General features: G+C 45.0%; 1 protein-coding gene across 3 annotated transcripts in view; it reads left to right on the top strand.

Moving 5' to 3' along the window:
* The window catches only part of LOC112231273 (disks large homolog 4-like), a 117280-nt gene that overhangs the window by 52468 nt on the left and 42002 nt on the right, over positions 1-22810 (top strand). For all 3 annotated transcript variants that reach the window (XM_042311432.1, XM_042311430.1, XM_042311431.1), the window contains exons 2-3: positions 1304-1465; positions 8165-8221. In XM_042311432.1, the coding sequence (XP_042167366.1) occupies positions 1304-1465; positions 8165-8221 (219 nt within the window). The remainder of the gene's footprint in view (positions 1-1303; positions 1466-8164; positions 8222-22810) is intronic.

Here is a 22810-nt window from a genome sequence, read left to right as displayed (position 1 = left end):
AGCACATTGGAGCCACACTGACTCCTTTAGGGGATTGTGGAAAACTCTTGCCCTTTCTTGGTTGGTGCATTTAAAGTGTAACAACCACAGAAGCAAGGAAAGTTTACATTTATGAGCTACGCTTAGCTGAGATGTAGGCTCTGTTTTGCACACAGGCACAGTGTCTGTGTTGAAATGATAACTGTTGTTAACTAGGGCTGGGAATTGCCTGGGACCTCACAATACAATGTTATCACTATACTTAGGTGCCGGTACAATATGCATTGCCATTCTCACCATTAAATACTGAACAAAAATCTATAGTTACAGTTCTTGAAAGAAAACCACTCAGTATCTCTAAAACCACTCAGTATCTCAAAAATCACTCAGTATCTCTAAAACCACTCAGTATCTCTAAAACCACTCAGTATCTCTAAAATCACTCAGTATCTCTAAAACCACTCAGTATCTCTAAAACCACTCAGTATCTCTAAAACCACTCAGTATCTCTAAAACCACTCAGTATCTCTAAAACCACGTAGAGAAATGAACATTACATTCTCTGGCAACAGCTCTGATGGACATTCCTGCAGTCAGCATGTCAATTTCACACTCCCTCAAAACTTGAGACATCTGTGGCATTGTGTTGTGTGACAAAACTGCACATTTTAGAGTAGCCTTTTATTGTCCCCAGCACAAGGTGCACTTGTGTAATGATCATGGTGTTTAATCAGCTTCTTGATATCCCACACCTGCCAGGTGGATGGATTATCTTGACAAAAGAGAAATGCTCACTAACAGGGATGTAAACACATTTGTGCACAATATTTGAGAGAATAAGCTTTTTGTGCATATGGAACATTTCTGGGTTCTTTTATTTCAGCTCATGAAACATGGGACCAACACTTTACATGTTGCTTTTTATATTTTTGTTCAGTGTATATGTATTGTGATTTGATACTGTGATTTTATTCAACGTTCCAAACATATTGCTCCCCATATGTCTGCTGCAGAGGGACAAGAGAGAGCTATTCAGTAATAAGTGCTGAAAACAAATTGGCTCCCTGTTTAAAAAGAATATGGAGAACAAGCTAGCTGATGCAGGTACAGCTAACTAGCACAAAAATAATATTATCAAAACAATAGGATATATTGTCCAACATAATATCTTGATATGTAACTGTATCAATTTGATCCCCATCACTATTGTTAACCCCTGATATGTAATGCCCGAATAGCATTAACCACCCCCTTCTCTCATCCCTCTCCTCCTCCCTCACGTCTCTCTCTTTCTGTACTTCTCTCTCTCTCTCTCTCTCTGTAGAAGTACCGGTACCAGGATGAGGAGACACCCCCCTTGGAGCACAGTCCAGCCCATTTGGGTCAAGGGAAAAGCGCTGAGATGCTTCACATGAGCGATAAGAACCTCGCCGCCATGGAGGCAATGCATGGCTACACGCCGCACACACACATCTCCCCTATCAAGGTAGGACAAGCTCACGTATGTTACATACCTCTGTCAGGTAGGACAAGCTCACGTATGTTACATACCTCTGTCAGGTAGGACAAGCTCATTTATGTTACATACCTCTGTCAGGTAGGACAAGCTCATTTATGTTACACACCTCTGTCAGGTAGGACAAACTCACGTATGTTACATACCTGTCAGGTAGGACACACACTCATTAATCACTGCACCCACACTTACAGTATATCTCCCCCTTTATAGAAGGACACACAACAATCACAAGCAAAGACATCCACCCATGCATGGTACCACCCACACACAAACTGTCTCTTTATATCACTCTACATCTATTTCTATCCCTCTCTCTCTCTCTCTCTCTCTCTCTCTCTCTCTCTCTCTCTCTCTCTCAGTGCATCCTCTTGGGAAAAATGCATTCACATTTGTCTTTGTCTCTGAAATCAACATTCACAGTTTGTCAGTGTCTTTATCACAGTCTGTGTATTGGATTTATTTTGTGTACTGTGACTTGAATGATATGACTCCTGCCTTTTCCTGGACTTGTTCTGATCCATGTGGTTTCCCTGAAGTCTAGAGTCAAGGAGCCTGAAAACGATCCTAAATCGTATGACATTTCTTGAAGGAAAGATCATTAAGACTTCACTGAGGACATGTCTGTGACGTGACATTTTGATCATTGCATTATGACATCACCAATCATCTGCCCAGTTAAGTCCTCCTACACTCACTGCAGTGTCAGCAGGACCTAAGGGGACTTGATGTTTTCACTTCTCTGTACATGCTGCTCATATCAAAGGCCCCTCTGTGAGACTGTCTGGTCTGATCTCCAGGATTATCTGTTCCACTGATCCCAAGTACAGATATAGTGCTCCCTGAGTTCCCTGTTGGCTCTCTTTTAGTGTAGATGAAGGTTAAATTAGATTATCACCGATTCAGGTTATGGTATTGCTTAATTACAACAACACATACATTTGATCATTATCTCTTATGTTATGATAAAGTGCAGGTGTGATGTTCATTGTCTCTCCCTATTTTTGGAATACTCCCTACTTTGTTGGTTCCGCTTTGAGATGGAGATAGATCCATTATAAAGGTCTTATGTTTGTCTGGTCACTCAGATCGGAGGGTATTTGCCCCCTCGTGTGTTAATTAAGAGGAACTGCAACTTACTTTCTGCACTGGAGAAACTGGATTCACTTCATGTGAAATGTTCTGTTTATTGACACCTTAAGCATTTATTCTGTGAAATAATCATTAGTGTTCCTCAATGTTAATGTAATGCTGATAGGTCTGGTCCTAGTTGCTGATTAGACAAGGAGAGATCAAGCTGTTATACAGCTTATAATATGGAATGTTCCACCCAATGACAGGAATAATGATGGTGGTGGTGATGGCAAGTTTTTTGTGTTTTTATTATTTTTCCCATGTCTAGTTTTCCATGTCTAGTTTTCCATGTCTAGTTCCCCATGTCTAGTTTTCCATGTCTAGTTCCATGTCTAGTTTTCCATGTCTAGTTTTCCATGTCTAGTTTTCCATGTCTAGTTTTCCATGTCTAGTTTTCCATGTCTAGTTCCATGTCTAGTTCCATGTCTAGTTCCATGTCTAGTTTTCCATGTCTAGTTTTCCATGTCTAGTTTTCCATGTCTAGTTCCATGTCTAGTTCCATGTCTAGTTCCATGTCTAGTTCCATGTCTAGTTCCATGTCTAGTTTTCCATGTCTAGTTCCATGTCTAGTTCCATGTCTAGTTCCATGTCTAGTTCCATGTCTAGTTTTCCATGTCTAGTTTTCCATGTCTAGTTTTCCATGTCTAGTTTTCCATGTCTAGTTCCATGTCTAGTTACATGTCTAGTTTTCCATGTCTAGTTTTCCATGTCTAGTTTTCCATGTTTTCCATGTCTAGTTTGTCTAGTTTTCCATGTCTAGTTTTCCATGTCTAGTTCCATGTCTAGTTCCATGTCTAGTTCCATGTCTAGTTCCATGTCTAGTTTTCCATGTCTAGTTCCATGTCTAGTTTTCCATGTCTAGTTCCATGTCTAGTTTTCCATGTCTAGTTTTCCATGTCTAGTTTTCTAGTTTTCCATGTCTAGTTCTCTAGTTCCATGTCTAGTTTTCCATGTCTAGTTTTCCATGTCTAGTTTTCCATGTCTAGTTCCATGTCTAGTTCCATGTCTAGTTCTAGTTCATGTCTAGTTTTCCATGTCTAGTTCCATGTCTAGTTTTCCATGTCTAGTTTTCCATGTCTAGTTCCATGTCTAGTTTTCCATGTCTAGTTTTCCATGTCTAGTTTTGTCCATGTCTAGTTTTCCATGTCTAGTTCCATGTCTAGTTTGTCTAGTTTTCCATGTCTAGTTCCATGTCTAGTTTGTCCATGTCTAGTTTGTCTAGTTTTCCATGTCTAGTTCCATGTCTAGTTTTCCATGTCTAGTTCCATGTCTAGTTCCATGTCTAGTTCCATGTCTAGTTCCATGTCTAGTTTTCCATGTCTAGTTTTCTAGTTTTCATGTCTAGTTTTCCATGTCTAGTTTTCCATGTCTAGTTTTCCATGTCTAGTTTTCCATGTCTAGTTCCATGTCTAGTTTTCCATGTCTAGTTTTCCCATGTCTAGTTTTCCATGTCTAGTTTGTCTAGTTTTCCATGTCTAGTTTTCCATGTCTAGTTCCATGTCTAGTTCCATATCTAGTCTGTCTAGTTTTCCATGTCTAGTTTTCCATGTCTAGTTTTCCATGTCTAGTTTTCCATGTCTAGTTTTCCATGTCTAGTTTTCCATGTCTAGTTTTCCATGTCTAGTTTTCCATGTCTAGTTTTCCATGTCTAGTTTTCCATGTCTAGTTTTCCATGTCTAGTTTTCCATGTCTAGTTTTCCATGTCTAGTTTTCCATGTCTAGTTTTCCATGTCTAGTTTTCCATGTCTAGTTTTCCATGTCTAGTTTTCCATGTCTAGTTCCATGTCTAGTTTTCCATGTCTAGTTCCATGTCTAGTTTTCCATGTCTAGTTTTCCCATGTCTAGTTCCATGTCTTTTTCCATGTCTAGTTCCATGTCTAGTTTTCCATGTCTAGTTTTCCATGTCTAGTTTTCCATGTCTAGTTTTCCATGTCTAGTTCCATGTCTAGTTTTCCATGTCTAGTTTTTTATGTCTAGTTTTCCATGTCTAGTTTTCCATGTCTAGTTTTCCATGTCTGGTTTTCCATGTCTACTTCGATGTCTAGTTTTCCATGTTTAGTTCCATATCTAGTTTTCCATGTCTAGTTTTCCATGTCTAGTTCCATATCTAGTTTTCCATGTCTAGTTCCATATCTAGTTTTCCATGTCTAGTTTTCCATGTCTAGTTTTCCATGTCTAGTTTTCCATGTCTAGTTCCATGTCTAGTTTTCCATGTCTAGTTCCATGTTTTCCATGTCTAGTTCCATGTCTAGTTCCATGTCTAGTTTTCCATGTCTAGTTCCATGTCTAGTTTTCCATGTCTAGTTCCATGTCTAGTTTTCCATGTCTAGTTTTCCATGTCTAGTTCCATGTCTAGTTTTCCATGTCTAGTTCCATGTCTAGTTTTCCATGTCTAGTTCCATGTCTAGTTTTCCATGTCTAGTTTTCCATGTCTAGTTCCATGTCTAGTTTTCCATGTCTAGTTCCATGTCTAGTTTTCCATGTCTAGTTTTCCTTGTCTAGTTCCATGTCTAGTTTTCCATGTCTAGTTCCATGTCTAGTCTAGTTTTCCATGTCTAGTTTTTTATGTCTAGTTTTCCATGTCTAGTTTTCCATGTCTAGTTTTCCATGTCTGGTTTTCCATGTCTACTTCGATGTCTAGTTTTCCATGTTTAGTTCCATATCTAGTTTTCCATGTCTAGTTTTCCATGTCTAGTTCCATATCTAGTTTTCCATGTCTAGTTCCGTATCTAGTTTTCCATGTCTAGTTTTCCATGTCTAGTTTTCCATGTCTAGTTTTCCATGTCTAGTTCCATGTCTAGTTTTCCATGTCTAGTTCCATGTCTAGTTCCATGTCTAGTTCCATGTCTAGTTCCATGTCTAGTTTTCCATGTCTAGTTCCATGTCTAGTTTTCCATGTCTAGTTCCATGTCTAGTTTTCCATGTCTAGTTTTCCATGTCTAGTTCCATGTCTAGTTTTCCATGTCTAGTTTTCCATGTCTAGTTCCATGTCTAGTTTTCCATGTCTAGTTTTCCATGTCTAGTTACATGTCTAGTTCCATGTCTAGTTTTCCATGTCTAGTTCCATGTCTAGTTTTCCATGTCTAGTTCCATGTCTAGTTCCATGTCTAGTTCCATGTCTAGTTCCATGTCTAGTTTTCCATGTCTAGTTCCATGTCTAGTTTTCCATGTCTAGTTTTCCATGTCTAGTTCCATGTCTAGTTTTCCATGTCTAGTTTTCCATGTCTAGTTCCATGTCTAGTTTTCCATGTCTAGTTTTCCATGTCTAGTTTTCCATGTCTAGTTACATGTCTAGTTTTCCATGTCTAGTTTTCCATGTCTAGTTTTCCATGTCTAGTTCCATGTCTAGTTCTATGTCTAGTTTTCCATGTCTAGTTTTCCATGTCTAGTTTTCCATGTCTAGTTTTCCATGTCTAGTTCCATGTCTAGTTTTCCATGTCTAGTTCCATGTCTAGTTACATGTCTAGTTTTCCATGTCTAGTTTTCCATGTCTAGTTTTCCATGTCTAGTTTTCCATGTCTAGTTTTCCATGTCTAGTTTTCCATGTCTAGTTTTCCATGTCTAGTTTTCCATGTCTAGTTCCATGTCTAGTTTTCCATGTCTAGTTCCATGTCTAGTTTTCCATGTCTAGTTCCATGTCTAGTTTTCCATGTCTAGTTTTCCATGTCTAGTTCCATGTCTAGTTTTCCATGTCTAGTTCCATGTCTAGTTTTCCATGTCTAGTTTTCCTTGTCTAGTTCCATGTCTAGTTTTCCATGTCTAGTTCCATGTCTAGTTTTCCATGTCTAGTTTTTTATGTCTAGTTTTCCATGTCTAGTTTTCCATGTCTAGTTTTCCATGTCTGGTTTTCCATGTCTACTTCGATGTCTAGTTTTCCATGTTTAGTTCCATATCTAGTTTTCCATGTCTAGTTTTCCATGTCTAGTTCCATATCTAGTTTTCCATGTCTAGTTCCATATCTAGTTTTCCATGTCTAGTTTTCCATGTCTAGTTTTCCATGTCTAGTTTTCCATGTCTGGTTTTCCATGTCTACTTCGATGTCTAGTTTTCCATGTCTAGTTCCATATCTAGTTTTCCATGTCTAGTTTTCCATGTCTAGTTCCATATCTAGTTTTCCATGTCTAGTTCCATATCTAGTTTTCCATGTCTAGTTCCATATCTAGTTTTCCATATCTAGTTTTCCATGTCTAGTTCCATGTCTAGTTTTCCATGTCTAGTTTTCCATGTCTAGTTTTCCATGTCTAGTTTTCCATGTCTAGTCCCATGTCTAGTTCCATGTCCCCACTTTTGTTTCTTGTCTCATCCTCTGGCTTTCCTTCTCTTACCTAACACTCATCCTCTGACTTTCCTTCTCTTACCTAACACTCATCCTCTGACTTTCCTTCTCTTACCTAACACTCATCCTCTGGCTTTCCTTCTCTTACCTAACACTCATCCTCTGGCTTTCCTTCTCTTACCTAACACTCATCCTCTGGCTTTCCTTCTCTTACCTAACACTCATCCTCTGGCTTTCCTTCTCTTACCTAACACTCATCCTCTGGCTTTCCTTCTCTTACCTAACATTCATCCTCTGGCTTTCCTTCTCTTACCTAACTCTCATCCTCTGGCTTTCCTTCTCTTACCTAACCCTGATTGAACTAACAATGCTAACTACCTTCTATTTCAGTTGGATAATACTTATTTTGTTTACTTACTTCACTCTTCTTCTTCTTCTTCTTCTTCCTCCTCCTCCTCCTCTGGTATTTACACCTATCTGTATGATTACTTGCGTAGCACTCTGCAATATAACCTGTCAATGTATTACCCTGCTCTTCTTTTTTTAACTCAAAACTAGATTATAACACAACACTAGATTATAACACAACACCAGATTATAACACAACACTAGATTATAACACAACACTAGATTATAACACAACAGTAGATTATAACACAACAGTAGATTATAACACAACAGTAGATTATAACACACCACCAGATTATAACACACCACTAGATTATAACACAACACTAGATTATAACACAACACTAGATTATAACACAACAGTAGATTATAACACAACAGTAGATTATAACACAACAGTAGATTAAAACACAACAGTAGATTATAACACACCACCAGATTATAACACACCACTAGATTATAACACAACAGTAGATTATAGCTCAACACTAGATTATAGCTCAACACTAGATTATAGCTCAACACTAGATTATAGCTCAACACTAGATTATAGCTCAACACTAGATTATAGCACAACAATAGATTATAGCTCAACACTAGATTATAGCTCAACACTAGATTATAGCTCAACACTAGATTATATCACAACACCTGATTATGACACAACACCTGATTATAACACAGCACCTGTTTATAACACAGCACCTGTTTATACTATTTTATTCCAATTATCTTTGCCATACTATTACCCCTTCTTCTCTGTGCACCCATTCCTTGTTTCTTACTACCTATCCTCTTATCTCCTCCACTCTAGTTACCCTCTCCCCTTTACCATCTCTGTTGTTTTGCAGCCGGTGTTGATGTCGTCAGGCCACACTCCTATGTACACCTCTGCTGTTTCCACACTGGTAAGAGCACAGAGCTCCCCTGCTGCTCAGAGCAGAGCTGTTGTTGTCATCACCATCATCCCTGCGGCTTTCTTACATCGTTATGTATCCCCCGTTGTGACAACATTACCAGTCCTGCAGTGATGTCACATGTAAAACTTGGTTGTACTGTATCATCACAGTTATGTTGCATCATACATTCTGTAGATGTTCTTTCAAGGAGTATAAAGTCATCTGTGATGTGATCCTAGTGGTCATCTGTGATGTGATCCTAGTGGTCATCTGTGATGTGGTCATGATGTGGTCGTGCTCACACAGTAGTTATAAGCATCTGGACTGGTCATTTTCACATTGCAGAGTAGTTGTTGTTTAAGAGTGGGGTTTCATCTTCTACAGTATTCACTTGTTACTGGCTAATGTCTGTGTATTTTTATGTGTGAAGCTGGAATCTGTTTTGGATCACGGTGAAAAATGTGTAAAGCTCCTAGATGTATTTATTTTGTTGCGAAAAGCTTTGGCAGCCTGGTGTATTGGACTGGTTGGATGCCTGGTCTATTGGACTGGCTGGATGCCTAGTCTATTGGACTGGTTGGCTGCCTGGTCTATTGGACTGGTTGGCAGCCTGGTCTATTTGGCTGGATGGCTGCCTGGTCCATTTTGACTTGCTGGCTACCTGGTCTATTTTACTGGCTGGATGCCTGGTCTATTGGACTGGTTGGCAGCCTGGTCTATTGGACTGGTTGGCAGCCTGGTCTATTGGACTGGTTGGCAGCCTGGTCTATTGGATTGGTTGGCAGCCTGGTCTATTGGACTGGTTGGCTGCCTGGTCTATTGGACTGGTTGGCTACCCGGTCTATTTGATTGGCTGGAGGCCTGGTCTAATGGACTGGTTGGCTGCCTGGTCTATTGGACTGGTTGGCTGCCTGGTCTATTGGACTGGTTGGCTACCCGGTCTATTTGATTGGCTGGATGCCTGGTCTATTGGACAGGTAGGATGCCTGGTTCTTTGGACTGGCTAAATGCCTCATCTATTTGACTGGTAGGATTCCTTGTCTATTGGACTGGTTGGCTGCCTGGTCTACTTGACTGGTTGGCTGCCTGATCTATTGGCCTGGTTGGATGCCTGGTATATTGGACTGGTTGGCTGCCTGATCTATTGACCTGGTTGGATGCCTGGTTGGCTGCCTGGTCTATTGGACTGGTTGGCTACCCGGTCTATTTGATTGGCTGGGGGCCTGGTCTAATGGACTGGTTGTATGCCTGGTCGATTGGACTGGCAGGATGCCTGGTCTATTGGACAGGTAGGATGCCTGATTCTTTGGACTGGCTAAATGCCTCGTCTATTTGACTGGTAGGATTCCTGGTCTATTGGACTGGTTGGCTGCCTAGTCTATTGGACTGGATGGCTGCCTGGTTTATTGGACTGTTTGGCTGCCTGGTCTACTTGACTGGTAGGATGCCTGGTATATTTGACTGGTAGGATGCCTGGTCTATTGGACTGGTTGGCTGCCTGATCTATTGGCCTGGTTGGATGCCTGGTATATTGGACTGGTTGGCTGCCTGATCTATTGACTTGGTTGGATGCCTGGTAGGATGCCTGGTCTATTGGACTGGTTGGCTGCCTGGTCAATATTGACTGGTTGGCTGCCTGGTCAATTTTGACTGGTTGGCTGCCTGGTCTATTTGACTGGTAGGATGCCTGGTCTATTTGACTGGTAAGATGCCTGGTCTATTGGATTGATTCCCTGGCTGGTTTGTTGGACGGGTTGGCTGCCTGATTTATTGGATTGGTTGGCTGCCTGATTTATTGGACTGGTTGGCTGACTGTTCTATTGACTTGGTTGGATGCCTGGTAGGATGTCTGGTCTATTGGACTGGTTGGCTGCCTGGTCTATTGGACTGGTTGGCTGCCTGGTATATTGGACTGGTTGGCTGCCTGGTCAATTTTGACTGGAAGGCTGCCTGGTCAATTTTGACTGGTTGGCTGCCTGGTCTATTTGACTGGTAAGATGCCTGGTCTATTGGACTGATTCCCTGGCTGGTTTGTTGGACGGGTTGGCTGCCTGATTTATTGGATTGGTTGGCTGCCTGATTTATTGGACTGGTTGGCTGACTGTTCTATTGGACTGGTTGGCTGCCTTGTCTATTGGAGTGGTTGGCTGCCTGGTCTATTTGACTTGTTGGCTGACTGTTCTATTGGACTGGTTTGCTGATTGGTCTTTTTAACTTGTGAAATACCTGATCTCTTTGACTGCTTGTCAGCCTGGTCTATTCAACTGTTTGGATTCCTAGTCTATTTGACTGGTAGGATGCCTGGTTTATTTGACTGGTTGGCTGCCTGGTCTATATGACTTGTGAGCTGCCTGGTCTATTTGGCTGGATGGCTGCCTGGTCCATTTTGACTTGCTGGCTACCTAGTCTATTGGACTGGTTGGCAGCCTGGTCTATTGGACTGGTTGGCAGCCTGGTCTATTGGACTGGTTGGCAGCCTGGTCTATTGGACTGGTTGGCAGCCTGGTCTATTGGACTGGTTGGCAGCCTGGTCTATTGGACTGGTTGGCTGCCTGGTCTATTGGACTGGTTGGCTACCCGGTCTGTTTGATTGGTTGGCTGCCTGGTCTATTGGACTGGTTGGCTGCCTGGTCTATTGGACTGGTTGGCTACCCGGTCTATTGGACAGGTAGGATGCCTGGTTCTTTGGACTGGCTAAATGCCTCATCTATTTGACTGGTAGGATTCCTTGTCTATTGGACTGGTAGGATGCCTGATCTATTGGCCTGGTTGGATGACTGTTCTATTGGACTGGTTGGCTGCCTTGTCTATTGGAGTGGTTGGCTGCCTGGTCTATTTGACTTGTTGGCTGACTGTTCTATTGGACTGGTTTGCTGATTGGTCTTTTTAACTTGTGAAATACCTGATCTCTTTGACTGCTTGTCTGCCTGGTCTATTCAACTGTTTGGATTCCTAGTCTATTTGACTGGTAGGATGCCTGGTTTATTTGACTGGTTGGCTGCCTGGTCTATTTGACTGGTGAGCTGCCTGGTCTATTGGACTGGTTGGCTTCCTGGTCTATTTGACTGGATGGCTGCCTGGTCTATTTGACTGGTAGGATGCCTGGTCTTTTGGACTGATTTGATGCCTGGTCTATTTAAATGGGAGGATGCCTGGTCTGTTTGACTGGTTGGCTGCCTGGTCTATTTGACTGATTGGCTCCCTGGTCTATTTGACTTGTAGAATGCCTGGTCTATTGGACTAGTAGGATGCCTGGTCTATTGGACTGGTTGGCTGCCTGGTCTATTTGAATGTTATGATGCCTGGTCTATTTGACTGGTCCCCTGCCTGGTCAGTTTGACTGGCTGGCTGCCTGGTCTACTGGACTGGTTGACTGCCTGGTCTGTTTGACTGGTTGGTTGCCTGGTTTATTTGACTAGTGGGATGCCTGGTCTATTGGACTGGTAGGATGCCTGGTCTATTGGACTGATTCGCTGGCTGGTCTGTTGGACGGGTTGGCTGCCTGGTTTATTTGACTAGTGGGATGCCTGGTCTATTGGACTGGTAGGTTGCCTGGTTTATTTGATTGGTTGGCTGCCTGGTCTATTTGATTGGTTGTCTGCCTGGTCTATTGGACTACTTGGCTGCCTGGTCTTTTTGACTGGTAGAATGCCTGATTTATTGGACTGGCTGGCTGCCTGGTCTTTTGGACTTTTTGGTTGCCTGGTCTATTTGACTGTTAGGATGCCTGGTCTATTGGACTGGTTGGCTGCCTGGTCTATTTGACTAGTAGGATTCCTTGTCTATTGGACTGGTTGGCTGCCTGGTCTATTGGACTGGTAGGATGCCTGGTCTATTGGACTGGTTGGCTGCCTGATCTATTGGCCTGGTTGGATGCCTGGTATATTGGACTGGTTGGCTGCCTGATCTATTGACCTGGTTGGATGCCTGGTTTCCTGCCTGGTCTATTGGACTGGTTGGCTACCCGGTCTATTTGATTGGCTGGAGGCCTGGTCTAATGGACTGGTTGGATGCCTGGTCTATTGGACCGGTTGGCATCCTGGTCTATTGGACTGGTTGGCAGCCTGGTCTATTGGACTGGTTGGCAGCCTGGTCTATTGGACTGGTTGCCAGCCTGGTCTATTGGACTGGTTGGCAGCCTGGTATATTGGACTGGTTGGCTGCCTGGTCTATTGGACTGGTTGGCTACCCGGTCTGTTTGATTGGCTGGAGGCCTGGTCTAATGGACTGGTTGGCTGCCTGGTCTATTGGACTGGTTGGCTGCCTGGTCTATTGGACTGGTTGGCTACCCGGTCTATTGGACAGGTAGGATGCCTGGTTCTTTGGACTGGCTAAATGCCTCATCTATTTGACTGGTAGGATTCCTTGTCTATTGGACTCGTAGGATGCCTGGTCTATTGGACTGGTTGGCTGCCTGATCTATTGGCCTGGTTGGATGACTGGTATATTGTACTGGTTCGCTGCCTGATCTATTGACCTGGTTGGATGCCTAGTTGGCTGCCTGGTCTATTGGACCTGTTGGCTACCCGGTCTATTGGACTGGTTGGCTACCCAGTCTATTTGATTGACTGGAGGCCTGGTCTATTGGACTGGTTGGATGCCTGGTCGATTGGACTGGCAGGATGCCTGGTCTATTGGACAGGTAGGATGCCTGGTTCTTTGTACTGGCTAAATGCCTCATCTATTTGACTGGTAGAATTCCTGGTCTATTGGACTGGTTGGCTGCCTAGTCTATTGGACTGGATGGCTGCCTGGTCTACTTGACTGGTAGGATGCCTGGTATATTTGACTGGTAGGATACCTGGTCTATTGGACTGTTTGGCTGCTTGGTCTACTTGCCTGGTTGGCTGCCTTGTCTATTGGACTGGTAGAATGCCTGGTCTATTTGACTGGATGGCTGCCTGGTCCATTTGACTGGTAGGAAGCCTGGTCTATTGGACTGATTGGATGCCTGGTCTATTTGACTGGTAGGATGCCTGGTGTTTTGGACTGATTTGATGCCTGGTCTATTTGACTGGTAGGATGCCTGGTCTTTTGGACTGATTGGATGCCTGGTCTATTTAAATGGGAGGATGCCTGGTCTGTTTGACTGGTTGGCTGCCTGGTCTATTTGACTGATTGGCTCCCTGGTCTATTTGACTTGTAGAATGCCTGGTCTATTGGACTAGTAGGATGCCTGGTCTATTGGACTGGTTGGCTGCCTGGTCTATTTGAATGTTATGATGCCTGGTCTATTTGACTGGTCCCCTGCCTGGTCAGTTTGACTGGCTGGCTGCATGGTCTACTGGACTGGTTGACTGCCTGGTCTGTTTGACTGGTTGGTTGCCTGGTTTATTTGACTAGTGGGATGCCTGGTCTATTGGACTGGTAGGATGCCTGGTCTATTGGACTGATTCGCTGGCTGGTCTGTTGGACTGGTTGGCTGCCTGGTCTGTTTGACCAGTAGGATGCCTGGTCTATTTGACTGGTAGGATATCTGGTGTATTTGACTGGTTGACTGCCTGGTCTTATGGACTGGTTGGCTGCCTCGTCTATTGGAATACTTGGCTGCCTGGTCTATTTGACTGGTAGAATGCCTGATTTATTGGACTGGTTGGCTGCCTGGTCTTTTGGACTGTTAGGATGCCTGGTCTATTTGACTGTTAGGATGCCTGGTCTATTTGACTGTTAGGATGCCTGGTCTATTGGACTGGTTGGCTGCCTGGTCTATTGGACAGCTTGGCTGCCTGGTCTATTTGACTAGTGGGATGCTTGGTTTGTTTTACTGGTTGGCTCTCTGGTATTTTGGACTGGTTGGCTGCCTGGTTTATTTGAGTGGTTGGCTGCCTGATCTATTGACCTGGTTGGATGCCTGGTTTCCTGCCTGGTCTATTGGACTGGTTGGCTACCCGGTCTATTTGATTGGCTGGAGGCCTGGTCTAATGGACTGGTTGGATGCCTGGTCTATTGGACCGGTTGGCATCCTGGTCTATTGGACTGGTTGGCAGCCTGGTCTATTGGACTGGTTGGCAGCCTGGTCTATTGGACTGGTTGGCAGCCTGGTCTATTGGACTGGTTGGCTGCCTGGTCTATTGGACTGGTTGGCTACCCGGTCTGTTTGATTGGCTGGAGGCCTGGTCTAATGGACTGGTTGGCTGCCTGGTCTATTGGACTGGTTGGCTGCCTGGTCTATTGGACTGGTTGGCTACCCGGTCTATTGGACAGGTAGGATGCCTGGTTCTTTGGACTGGCTAAATGCCTCATCTATTTGACTGGTAGGATTCCTTGTCTATTGGACTGGCAGGATGCCTGGTCTATTGGACTGGTTGGCTGCCTGATCTATTGGCCTGGTTGGATGCCTGGTATATTGTACTGGTTCGCTGCCTGATCTATTGACCTGGTTGGATGCCTAGTTGGCTGCCTGGTCTATTGGACCTGTTGGCTACCTGGTCTATTGGACTGGTTGGCTACCTCTATTTGATTGACTGGAGGCCTGGTCTATTGGACTGGTTGGATGCCTGGTCGATTGGACTGGCAGGATGCCTGGTCTATTGGACAGGTAGGATGCCTGGTTCTTTGGACTGGCTAAATGCCTTGTCTATTTGACTGGTAGGATTCCTGGTCTATTGGACTGGTTGGCTGCCTAGTCTATTGGACTGGATGGCTGCCTGGTCTATTGGACTGTTTGGCTGCCTGGTCTACTTGACTGGTAGGATGCCTGGTATATTTGACTGGTAGGATGCCTGGTCTATTGGACTAGTTGGCTGCCTGATCTATTGGCCTGTTTGGATGCCTGGTATATTGGTCTGGTTGGCTGCCTGATCTATTGACTTGGTTGGATGCCTGGTAGGATGTCTGGTCTATTGGACTGGTTGGCTGCCTGGTCTATTGGACTAGTTGGCTTCCTGGTCTATTGGACTGGTTGGCTGCCTGGTATATTGGACCGGTTGGCTGCCTGGTCAATTTTGACTGGTTGGCTGCCTGGTCAATTTTGACTGGTTGGCTGCCTGGTCTATTTGACTGGTAAGATGCCTGGTCTATTGGACTGATTCCCTGGCTGGTTTGTTGGACGGGTTGGCTGCCTGATTTATTGGATTGGTTGGCTGCCTGATTTATTGGACTGGTTGGATGACTGTTCTATTGGACTGGTTGGCTGCCTTGTCTATTGGAGTGGTTGGCTGCCTGGTCTATTTGACTTGTTGGCTGACTGTTCTATTGGACTGGTTTGCTGATTGGTCTTTTTAACTTGTGAAATACCTGATCTCTTTGACTGCTTGTCTGCCTGGTCTATTCAACTGTTTGGATTCCTAGTCTATTTGACTGGTATGATGCCTGGTTTATTTGACTGGTTGGCTGCCTGGTCTATATGACTGGTTGGCTGCCTGGTCTATTTGACTGGTGAGCTGCCTGGTCTATTGGACTGGTTGGCTTCCTGGTCTATTTGACTGGATGGCTGCCTGGTCCATTTTGACTTGCTGGCTACCTGGTCTATTTGACTGGATGGCTGCCTGGTCCATTTGACTGGTAGGAAGCCTGGTCTATTGGACTGGTTGGCAGCCTGGTCTATTGGACTGGTTGGCAGCCTGGTCTATTGGACTGGTTGGCAGCCTGGTCTATTGGACTGGTAGAATGCCTGATTTATTGGACTGGTTGGCTGCCTGGTCTTTTGGACTTTTTGGTTGCCTGGTCTATTTGACTGTTAGGATGCCTGGTCTATTGGACTGGTTGGCTGCCTAGTCTATTGGACTGGATGGCTGCCTGGTCTACTTGACTGGTAGGATGCCTGGTATATTTGACTGGTAGGATACCTGGTCTATTGGACTGTTTGGCAACTTGGTCTACTTGCCTGGTTGGCTGCCTTGTCTATTGGACTGGTAGAATGCCTGGTCTATTGGACTGGTTGGCTGCCTGATCTATTGGCCTGGTTGGATGCCTGGTATATTGGACTGGTTGGCTGCCTGATCTATTGACTTGTTTGGATGCCTGGTAGGATGCCTGGTCTATTGGACTGCTTGGCTGCCTGGTCTATTGGACTGCTTGGCTGCCTGGTCTATTGGACTGCTTGGCTGCCTGGTATTTTTGACTGGTAGAATGCCTGGTATTTTTGACTGGTAGAATGCCTGGTTTACTGGACTGCTTGGCTGCCTGGTCTATTGGACTGCTTGGCTGCCTGGTATTTTTGACTGGAAGAATGCCTGGTATTTTTGACTGGTAGAATGCCTGGTATTTTTGACTGGAAGAATGCCTGGTATTTTTGACTGGTAGAATGCCTGGTTTATTGGACCAGTTGGCTGCCTGGTTTCTTGGACTGGTTGGCTGCCTGGTTTCTTGGACTGGTTGGCTGCTTGGTTTCTTGGACTGGTTGGGTGCCTGGTTTCTTGGACTGGTTGGCTGCCTGGTCTGTTTGACCAGTAGGATGCCTAGTCTGTTTGACTGGTAGGATGCCTGGTCTATTTCACTGGTAGGATGCCTGGTCTATTTGACTGGTCGATTGCCTGGTCTATTGGACTGGTTAATTGCCTGGTCTTTTGGACTGGTTAATTGTCTGGTCTATTGGACTGGTTAATTGCCTGTTCTATTGGACTGGTTAATTGCCTGGTCTGTTGGACTGGTTAATTGCCTGGTCTTTTGGACTGGTTAATTGCCTGGTCTTTTGGACTGGTTAATTGCCTGGTCTTTTGGTACTGGTTAATTGCCTGGTCTTTTGGTACTGGTTAATTGCCTTGTCTGTTGGACTGGTTAATTGCCTGGTCTGTTGGACTGGTTAATTGCCTGGTCTTTTGGACTGGTTAATTGCCTGGTCTTTTGGACTGGTTAATTGCCTGGTCTTTTGGACTGGTTAATTGCCTGGTCTTTTGGACTGGTTAATTGCCTGGTCTTTTGGACTGGTTAATTGCCTGGTCTTTTGGACTGGTTAATTGCCTGGTCTTTTGGACTGGTTAATTGCCTGGTCTTTTGGACTGGTTAATTGCCTGGTCTTTTGGACTGGTTAATTGCCTGGTCTTTTGGACTGGTTAATTGCCTGGTCTTTTGGTACTGGTTAATTGCCTGGTCTTTTGGTACTGGTTAATTGCCTTGTCTGTTGGACTGGTTAATTGCCTGGTCTGTTGGACTGGTTAATTGCCTGGTCTGTTGGACTGGTTAATTGCCTGGTCTATTGGACTGGTTAATTGCCTGGTCTGTTGGACTGGTTAATTGCCTGGTCTTTTGGACTGGTTAATTGCCTGGTCTTTTGGACTGGTTAATTGCCTGGTCTTTTGGACTGTTTAATTGCCTGGTCTTTTGGACTGGTTAATTGCCTGGTGTTTTGGACTGGTTAATAGCCTGGTCTTTTGGTACTGGTTAATTGCCTGGTCTTTTGGTACTGGTTAATTGCCTTGTCTGTTGGACTGGTTAATTGCCTGGTCTGTTGGACTGGTTAATTGCCTGGTCTATTGGACTGGTTAATTGCCTGGTCTGTTGGACTGGTTAATTGTCTGGTCTTTTGGACTGGTTAATTGCCTGGTCTATTGGACTGGTTAATTGCCTGGTCTGTTGGACTGGTTAATTGCCTGGTCTTTTGGACTGGTTAATTGCCTGGTCTGTTGGACTGGTTAATTGCCTGGTCTATTGGACTGGTTAATTGCCTGGTCTTTTGGATTGGTTAATTGCCTGGTCTTTTGGACTGGTTAATTGCCTGGTCTATTGGACTGGTTAATTGCCTGGTCTGTTGGACTGGATAATTGCCTGGTCTTTTGGACTGGTTAATTGCCTGGTCTGTTGGACTGGTTAATTGCCTGGTCTATTGGACTGGTTAATTGCCTGGTCTGTTGGACTGGTTAATTGCCTGGTCTTTTGGACTGGTTAATTGCCTGGTCTATTGGACTGGTTAATTGCCTGGTCTGTTGGACTGGTTAATTGCCTGGTCTTTTGGACTGGTTAATTGCCACAGCCAGTTATTATTTTGTGTCAATGGTCTACAGGAAATGGGTATTTGGATAATTCTTCTGTATGTTTGATATGAGCTAGACTTTAGGCCAGTGCAGCAGGAATAGACAGTGGCCAGGAGTGGGCAGTGTTTAACTGTGGTGTTCTCATCATCACCTTGAATTGGTGGCCATGTTGCAGGAACTCTAATGCATGTGTTTAATGATGAAGGCAGATAAGAGTTGTTATGATCAAAGTGCAGTTGCTGTTGCATATTGTTTTAAGTTCAGTTGAGGGTGTTGATTAGCAAGATCTTTCCTCCGTACAAACAGTGATGTATATACAGTAACATATATGCATCTCATTAAAAATGGGGCAGGTAGGGTGAGAAAAAAATACAATATTTGTTGTCTCTTATCTGAACACATTAATCCGTGTGTGTGTGCGTGCGTGTGTGTGTGCGTGTGTGTGTATGTGCGTGTGTGTGTGCCGGTTTGAGCTGTGATGTGATGCTGCTTTGTGTGGAGTGCTCCTTAGGGATTCAGCTCCCCAGCCGGTCGGCAGTGATCCAATAAATTATGTCTCCCCAACACACTCACACACACTCTTGCTTCTGCAGCGACAGGAAGCCACTGATGTGGTTTTCTAGGCAGATGGCAGTAGTTGTGGTGTCAGTCGTGCATCTCGTTGGCTGCTAAGTGCCTGACTGCTCCGTTTGCCAACAACACTGAAGACTCCCGCTCTGTTCTGTTCTGTTCTGCTCTGTTCTGTTCTGCTCTGTTCTGTTCTGATGCTTTATGGCAGTGGTCACCAACCATTTCTAAGTCAAGATCACTTTCTGAGTCAAAATGCATGCCAAGATCTACCTCTGATTTTTTATTAACATGACTTAAAAATGTAAGCCTATGCAACATTAACCAATTAAAAACAGAACTGTAGCAATGAGGTTTGTGCAGTAAACTATAGGCCCTATACATTATCACTGCATACTGGCTTTGCTTGAATTGTCCTGTCAGTGTTGTTTTTCTCAGACCGTTTTTAAATTATATTTAAAAACATGTAGGTATATGGTCACACTGGTAATAGATCATTTGTTGTATTACTTGTGAAGCATAGCTGAGTGAGCAATATAATTAGCTTCTTTTTTTTCCTGGACTGATGGCCTGCATCTGATGGTCAGTCTGAGGGTAGGTAGGGAGCAGCAGTGAGGCTGCCTCTCACCCAACTCACCGTCCCTCGTCTCTCCCTAAAGGGGACACAGTCTTCCAGCTGATGGCGAAACTTAAGTCGCACCCATTCATTTTGTTTCTCCTATGACCAGTGAAATATTAACTGATATTAAAGAAGACACTGCTAATAATAACAACACAAGCTTATCACAACACTTTGCTGAACTCATTCATTACAGCTGCAGTGCTGGTTGTACTCATTCATTACAGCTGCAGTGATGATTGTACTCATTCATTACAGCTGCAGTGATGATTGTACTCATTCATTACAGCTGCAGTGAAGATTGTACTCATTCATTACAGCTGCAGTGATGATTGTACTCATTCATTACAGCTGCAGTGCTGGTTGTACTCATTCATTACAGCTGCAGTGATGATTGTACTCATTCATTACAGCTGCAGTGCTGGTTGTACTCATTCATTACAGCTGCAGTGATGATTGTACTCATTCATTACAGTTGCAGTGCTGGTTGTACTCATTCATTACAGTTGCAGTGCTGGTTGTACTCATTCATTACAGCTGCAGTGCTGGTTGTACTCATTCATTACAGCTGCAGTGCTGGTTGTACTCATTCATTACAGCTGCAGTGATGATTGTACTCATTCATTACAGCTGCAGTGATGGTTGTACTCATTCATTACAGCTGCAGTGATGGTTGTACTCATTCATTACAGCTGCAGTGCTGGTTGTACTCATTCATTACAGCTGCAGTGCTGGTTGTAGTGTGAGTGGTGGTAGGGAGAACACGCATTATGGATTATAAAAGTTTTGAGTCTCTCTCTCTCTTTGCGGCAGGTAGCCTAGTGGTTAGAGCATTGGACTAGTAACCGAAAGGTTGCAAGATCAAATCCCAGAGCTGACAAGGTAAAAATCTGTCGTTCTGCCCCTGAACAAGGCAGTTAACCCACTGTTCCTAGGCCGTAATTGTAAATAAGAATTTGTTCTGAACTGACTTGCCTGGTTAAGTATATATATTTTTTAATTCATGGTTTTAAACGTTTAGAAATCTCACATTACAAACTTTGCTGTGCATTCAAGGCTTCTTTTTACAGTCTATGGCGCGAGGAAACTGTGCAGACATGGTGATCTGAGCTATCTGATTGGCCAGTGGTAGGCCTCTAAGTGCAATTGATTTTCTCTCTGGGCCTGTCGGTTTGGCGGAGTTCTACCGTCAGACACATGAAATGGTTCAAGATGGGAACACGCTCGGGCTGCTGAATCAAGTACACCTACCGCCAACAGCGTGAAATACATTTTAAAACTAGGAAAGGAAGGCTTTATCATTTTTTACAGAAATGTTTGGTGATCAGATAGGAATGCCTTGCAGACCACTGTCTTGATGACCACTACTTTATGGGTAGGATGGCCTCAGGAAGCACTGCAGTGGGTTGGCATGGTGACAGTAGGTGGCCCTGCAAGCCTCCTCAGTTATGGAGATGACAGCACCAGCGTCACAGAGCTTTGGCTTGGAGTCCTTAAGAATGTCTTAAATGAGCTCTTTATGGTGACGACAGTGCATTGGCACTGAGCCCTTAAAGACCTGTCTAGGATAGGACATTACAGGCTGTCCTAGCCAATCCTTTACTGTGTTTTAGTTTTATCACCACTCTGATCCCAATCACCCCTTCTCATGCATGATTTCATTGAACGCTTTTACCCAATCCTACTACCCCTATCCACTGCACATTAGCCTACTATTCTCGCTACACTATGCTATCAATCTGCCCCTCTCCCTCCCTTCTCTGACCCTTTTTACACTAACTGTTTTGTCTCATCACATACGGTGCTGCTACTGTTTACTATCTGTCACTTTATTCCTAGTTATATGTACATATCTACCTGAATAACTCGTACCCCTGCACATGGACACTGTACTGATACCCTGTGTATAAAGCCAAGTTACCATTACTCATTGTGTATTTATTATTACTTCTATTACATGTTTTACTTTCTATTATTTCTCTGTTTTCTTTCTCTCTGCATTGTTGGGAAGGGCCTGTAAGTAAGCATTTCACTGTTAGTCTACACCTGTTGTTAATGAAGCATGTGACACATAAACATTTATTTGATACTCAGCATCCTCCCTCTCTCCCTCTCATCCAACTCCTCCCTCTCATCCATCTCCTCCTCCCTCCCTCTCATCCAACTCCTCCCTCCCTCCCTCCCTCCCTCCCTCCCTCCCTCCCTCCCTCCCTCCCTCCCTCCCTCCCTCCCTCCCTCCCTCCCTCCCTCCCTCCCTCCCTCCCTCCCTCCCTCCCTCCCTCCCTCCCTCCCTCCCTCCCTCCCTCCCTCCCCTCCCACTCTCCCTCTCATCCAACTCCTCCCTCTCTCCCTCTCATCCAACTCCTCCCTCTCTCGCTCTCATCCATCTCCTCCCTCCCTCTCCCCTCTCCTCTAACTCCTCCCTCTCTCCCTCTCATCCAACTCCTCCCTCTCTCCCTCTCATCCCTCCTCCCTCTCTCCCTCTCATCCATCTCCTCCCTCCCTCCCCTCTCATCCAACTCCTCCCTCCCTCCCTCCCTCCCCCTCCCTCCCTCCCTCCCTCCCTCCCTCCCTCCCTCCCTCCCTCCCTCCCTCCCTCCCTCCCTCCCTCCCTCCCTCCCTCCCTCTCTCCCTCTCATCCAACTCCTCCCTCCTCCTCTCATCCATCTCCTCCCTCCCTCTCTCCCTCTCCTCTAACTCCTCCCTCTCTCCCTCTCATCCAACTCCTCCCTCTCTCCCTCTCATCCCTCCCCCTCCTCTCTCTCCCTCCATCTCCATCTCCTCCCTCTCTCCCTCTCATCCAACTCCTCCCTCTCTCCCTCTCATCCAACTCCTCCCTCTCTCCCTCTCATCCCTCCTCCCTCTCTCCCTCTCATCCATCTCCTCCCTCTCTCCCTCTCATCCAACTCCTCCCTCTCTCCCTCTCATCCAACTCCTCCCTCTCTCCCTCTCATCCCTCCTCCCTCTCTCCCTCTCATCCATCTCCTCCCTCTCTCCCTCTCATCCAACTCCTCCCTCCCTCTCATCCATCTCCTCTCTCCCTCTCTCCCTCTCCTCTAACTCCTCCCTCTCATCCATCTCCTCCCTCTCTCCCTCTCATCCATTTCCTCCCTCCCTCTCTCACTCCCTCTCATCCATTTCCTCCCTCCCTCTCTCTCTCCCTCTCATCCATCTCCTCCCTCCCTCTCTCTCTCCCTCTCATCCATCTCCTCCCTCCCTCTCTTCCTCCCTCTCATCCATCTCCTCCCTCCCTCTCTTCCTCCCTCTCATCCATCTCCTCCCTCCCTCTCTCCCTCCCTCTCATCCATCTCCTCCCTCTCTCCCTCTCCTCTAACTCCTCCCTCTCATCCATCTCCTCCCTCTCTCCCTCTCATCCATTTCCTCCCTCCCTCTCTCTCTCCCTCTCATCCATCTCCTCCCTCCCTCTCTTCCTCCCTCTCATCCATCTCCTCCCTCCCTCTCTCCCCCTCTCATCCATCTCCTCCCTCCCTCCCTCTCTCC

Source organism: Oncorhynchus tshawytscha, linkage group LG33, assembly GCF_018296145.1.
Source record: "Oncorhynchus tshawytscha isolate Ot180627B linkage group LG33, Otsh_v2.0, whole genome shotgun sequence".
Lineage (NCBI taxonomy): Eukaryota > Metazoa > Chordata > Actinopteri > Salmoniformes > Salmonidae > Oncorhynchus > Oncorhynchus tshawytscha.
This window is presented reverse-complemented; position numbering and strand designations above follow the sequence as displayed.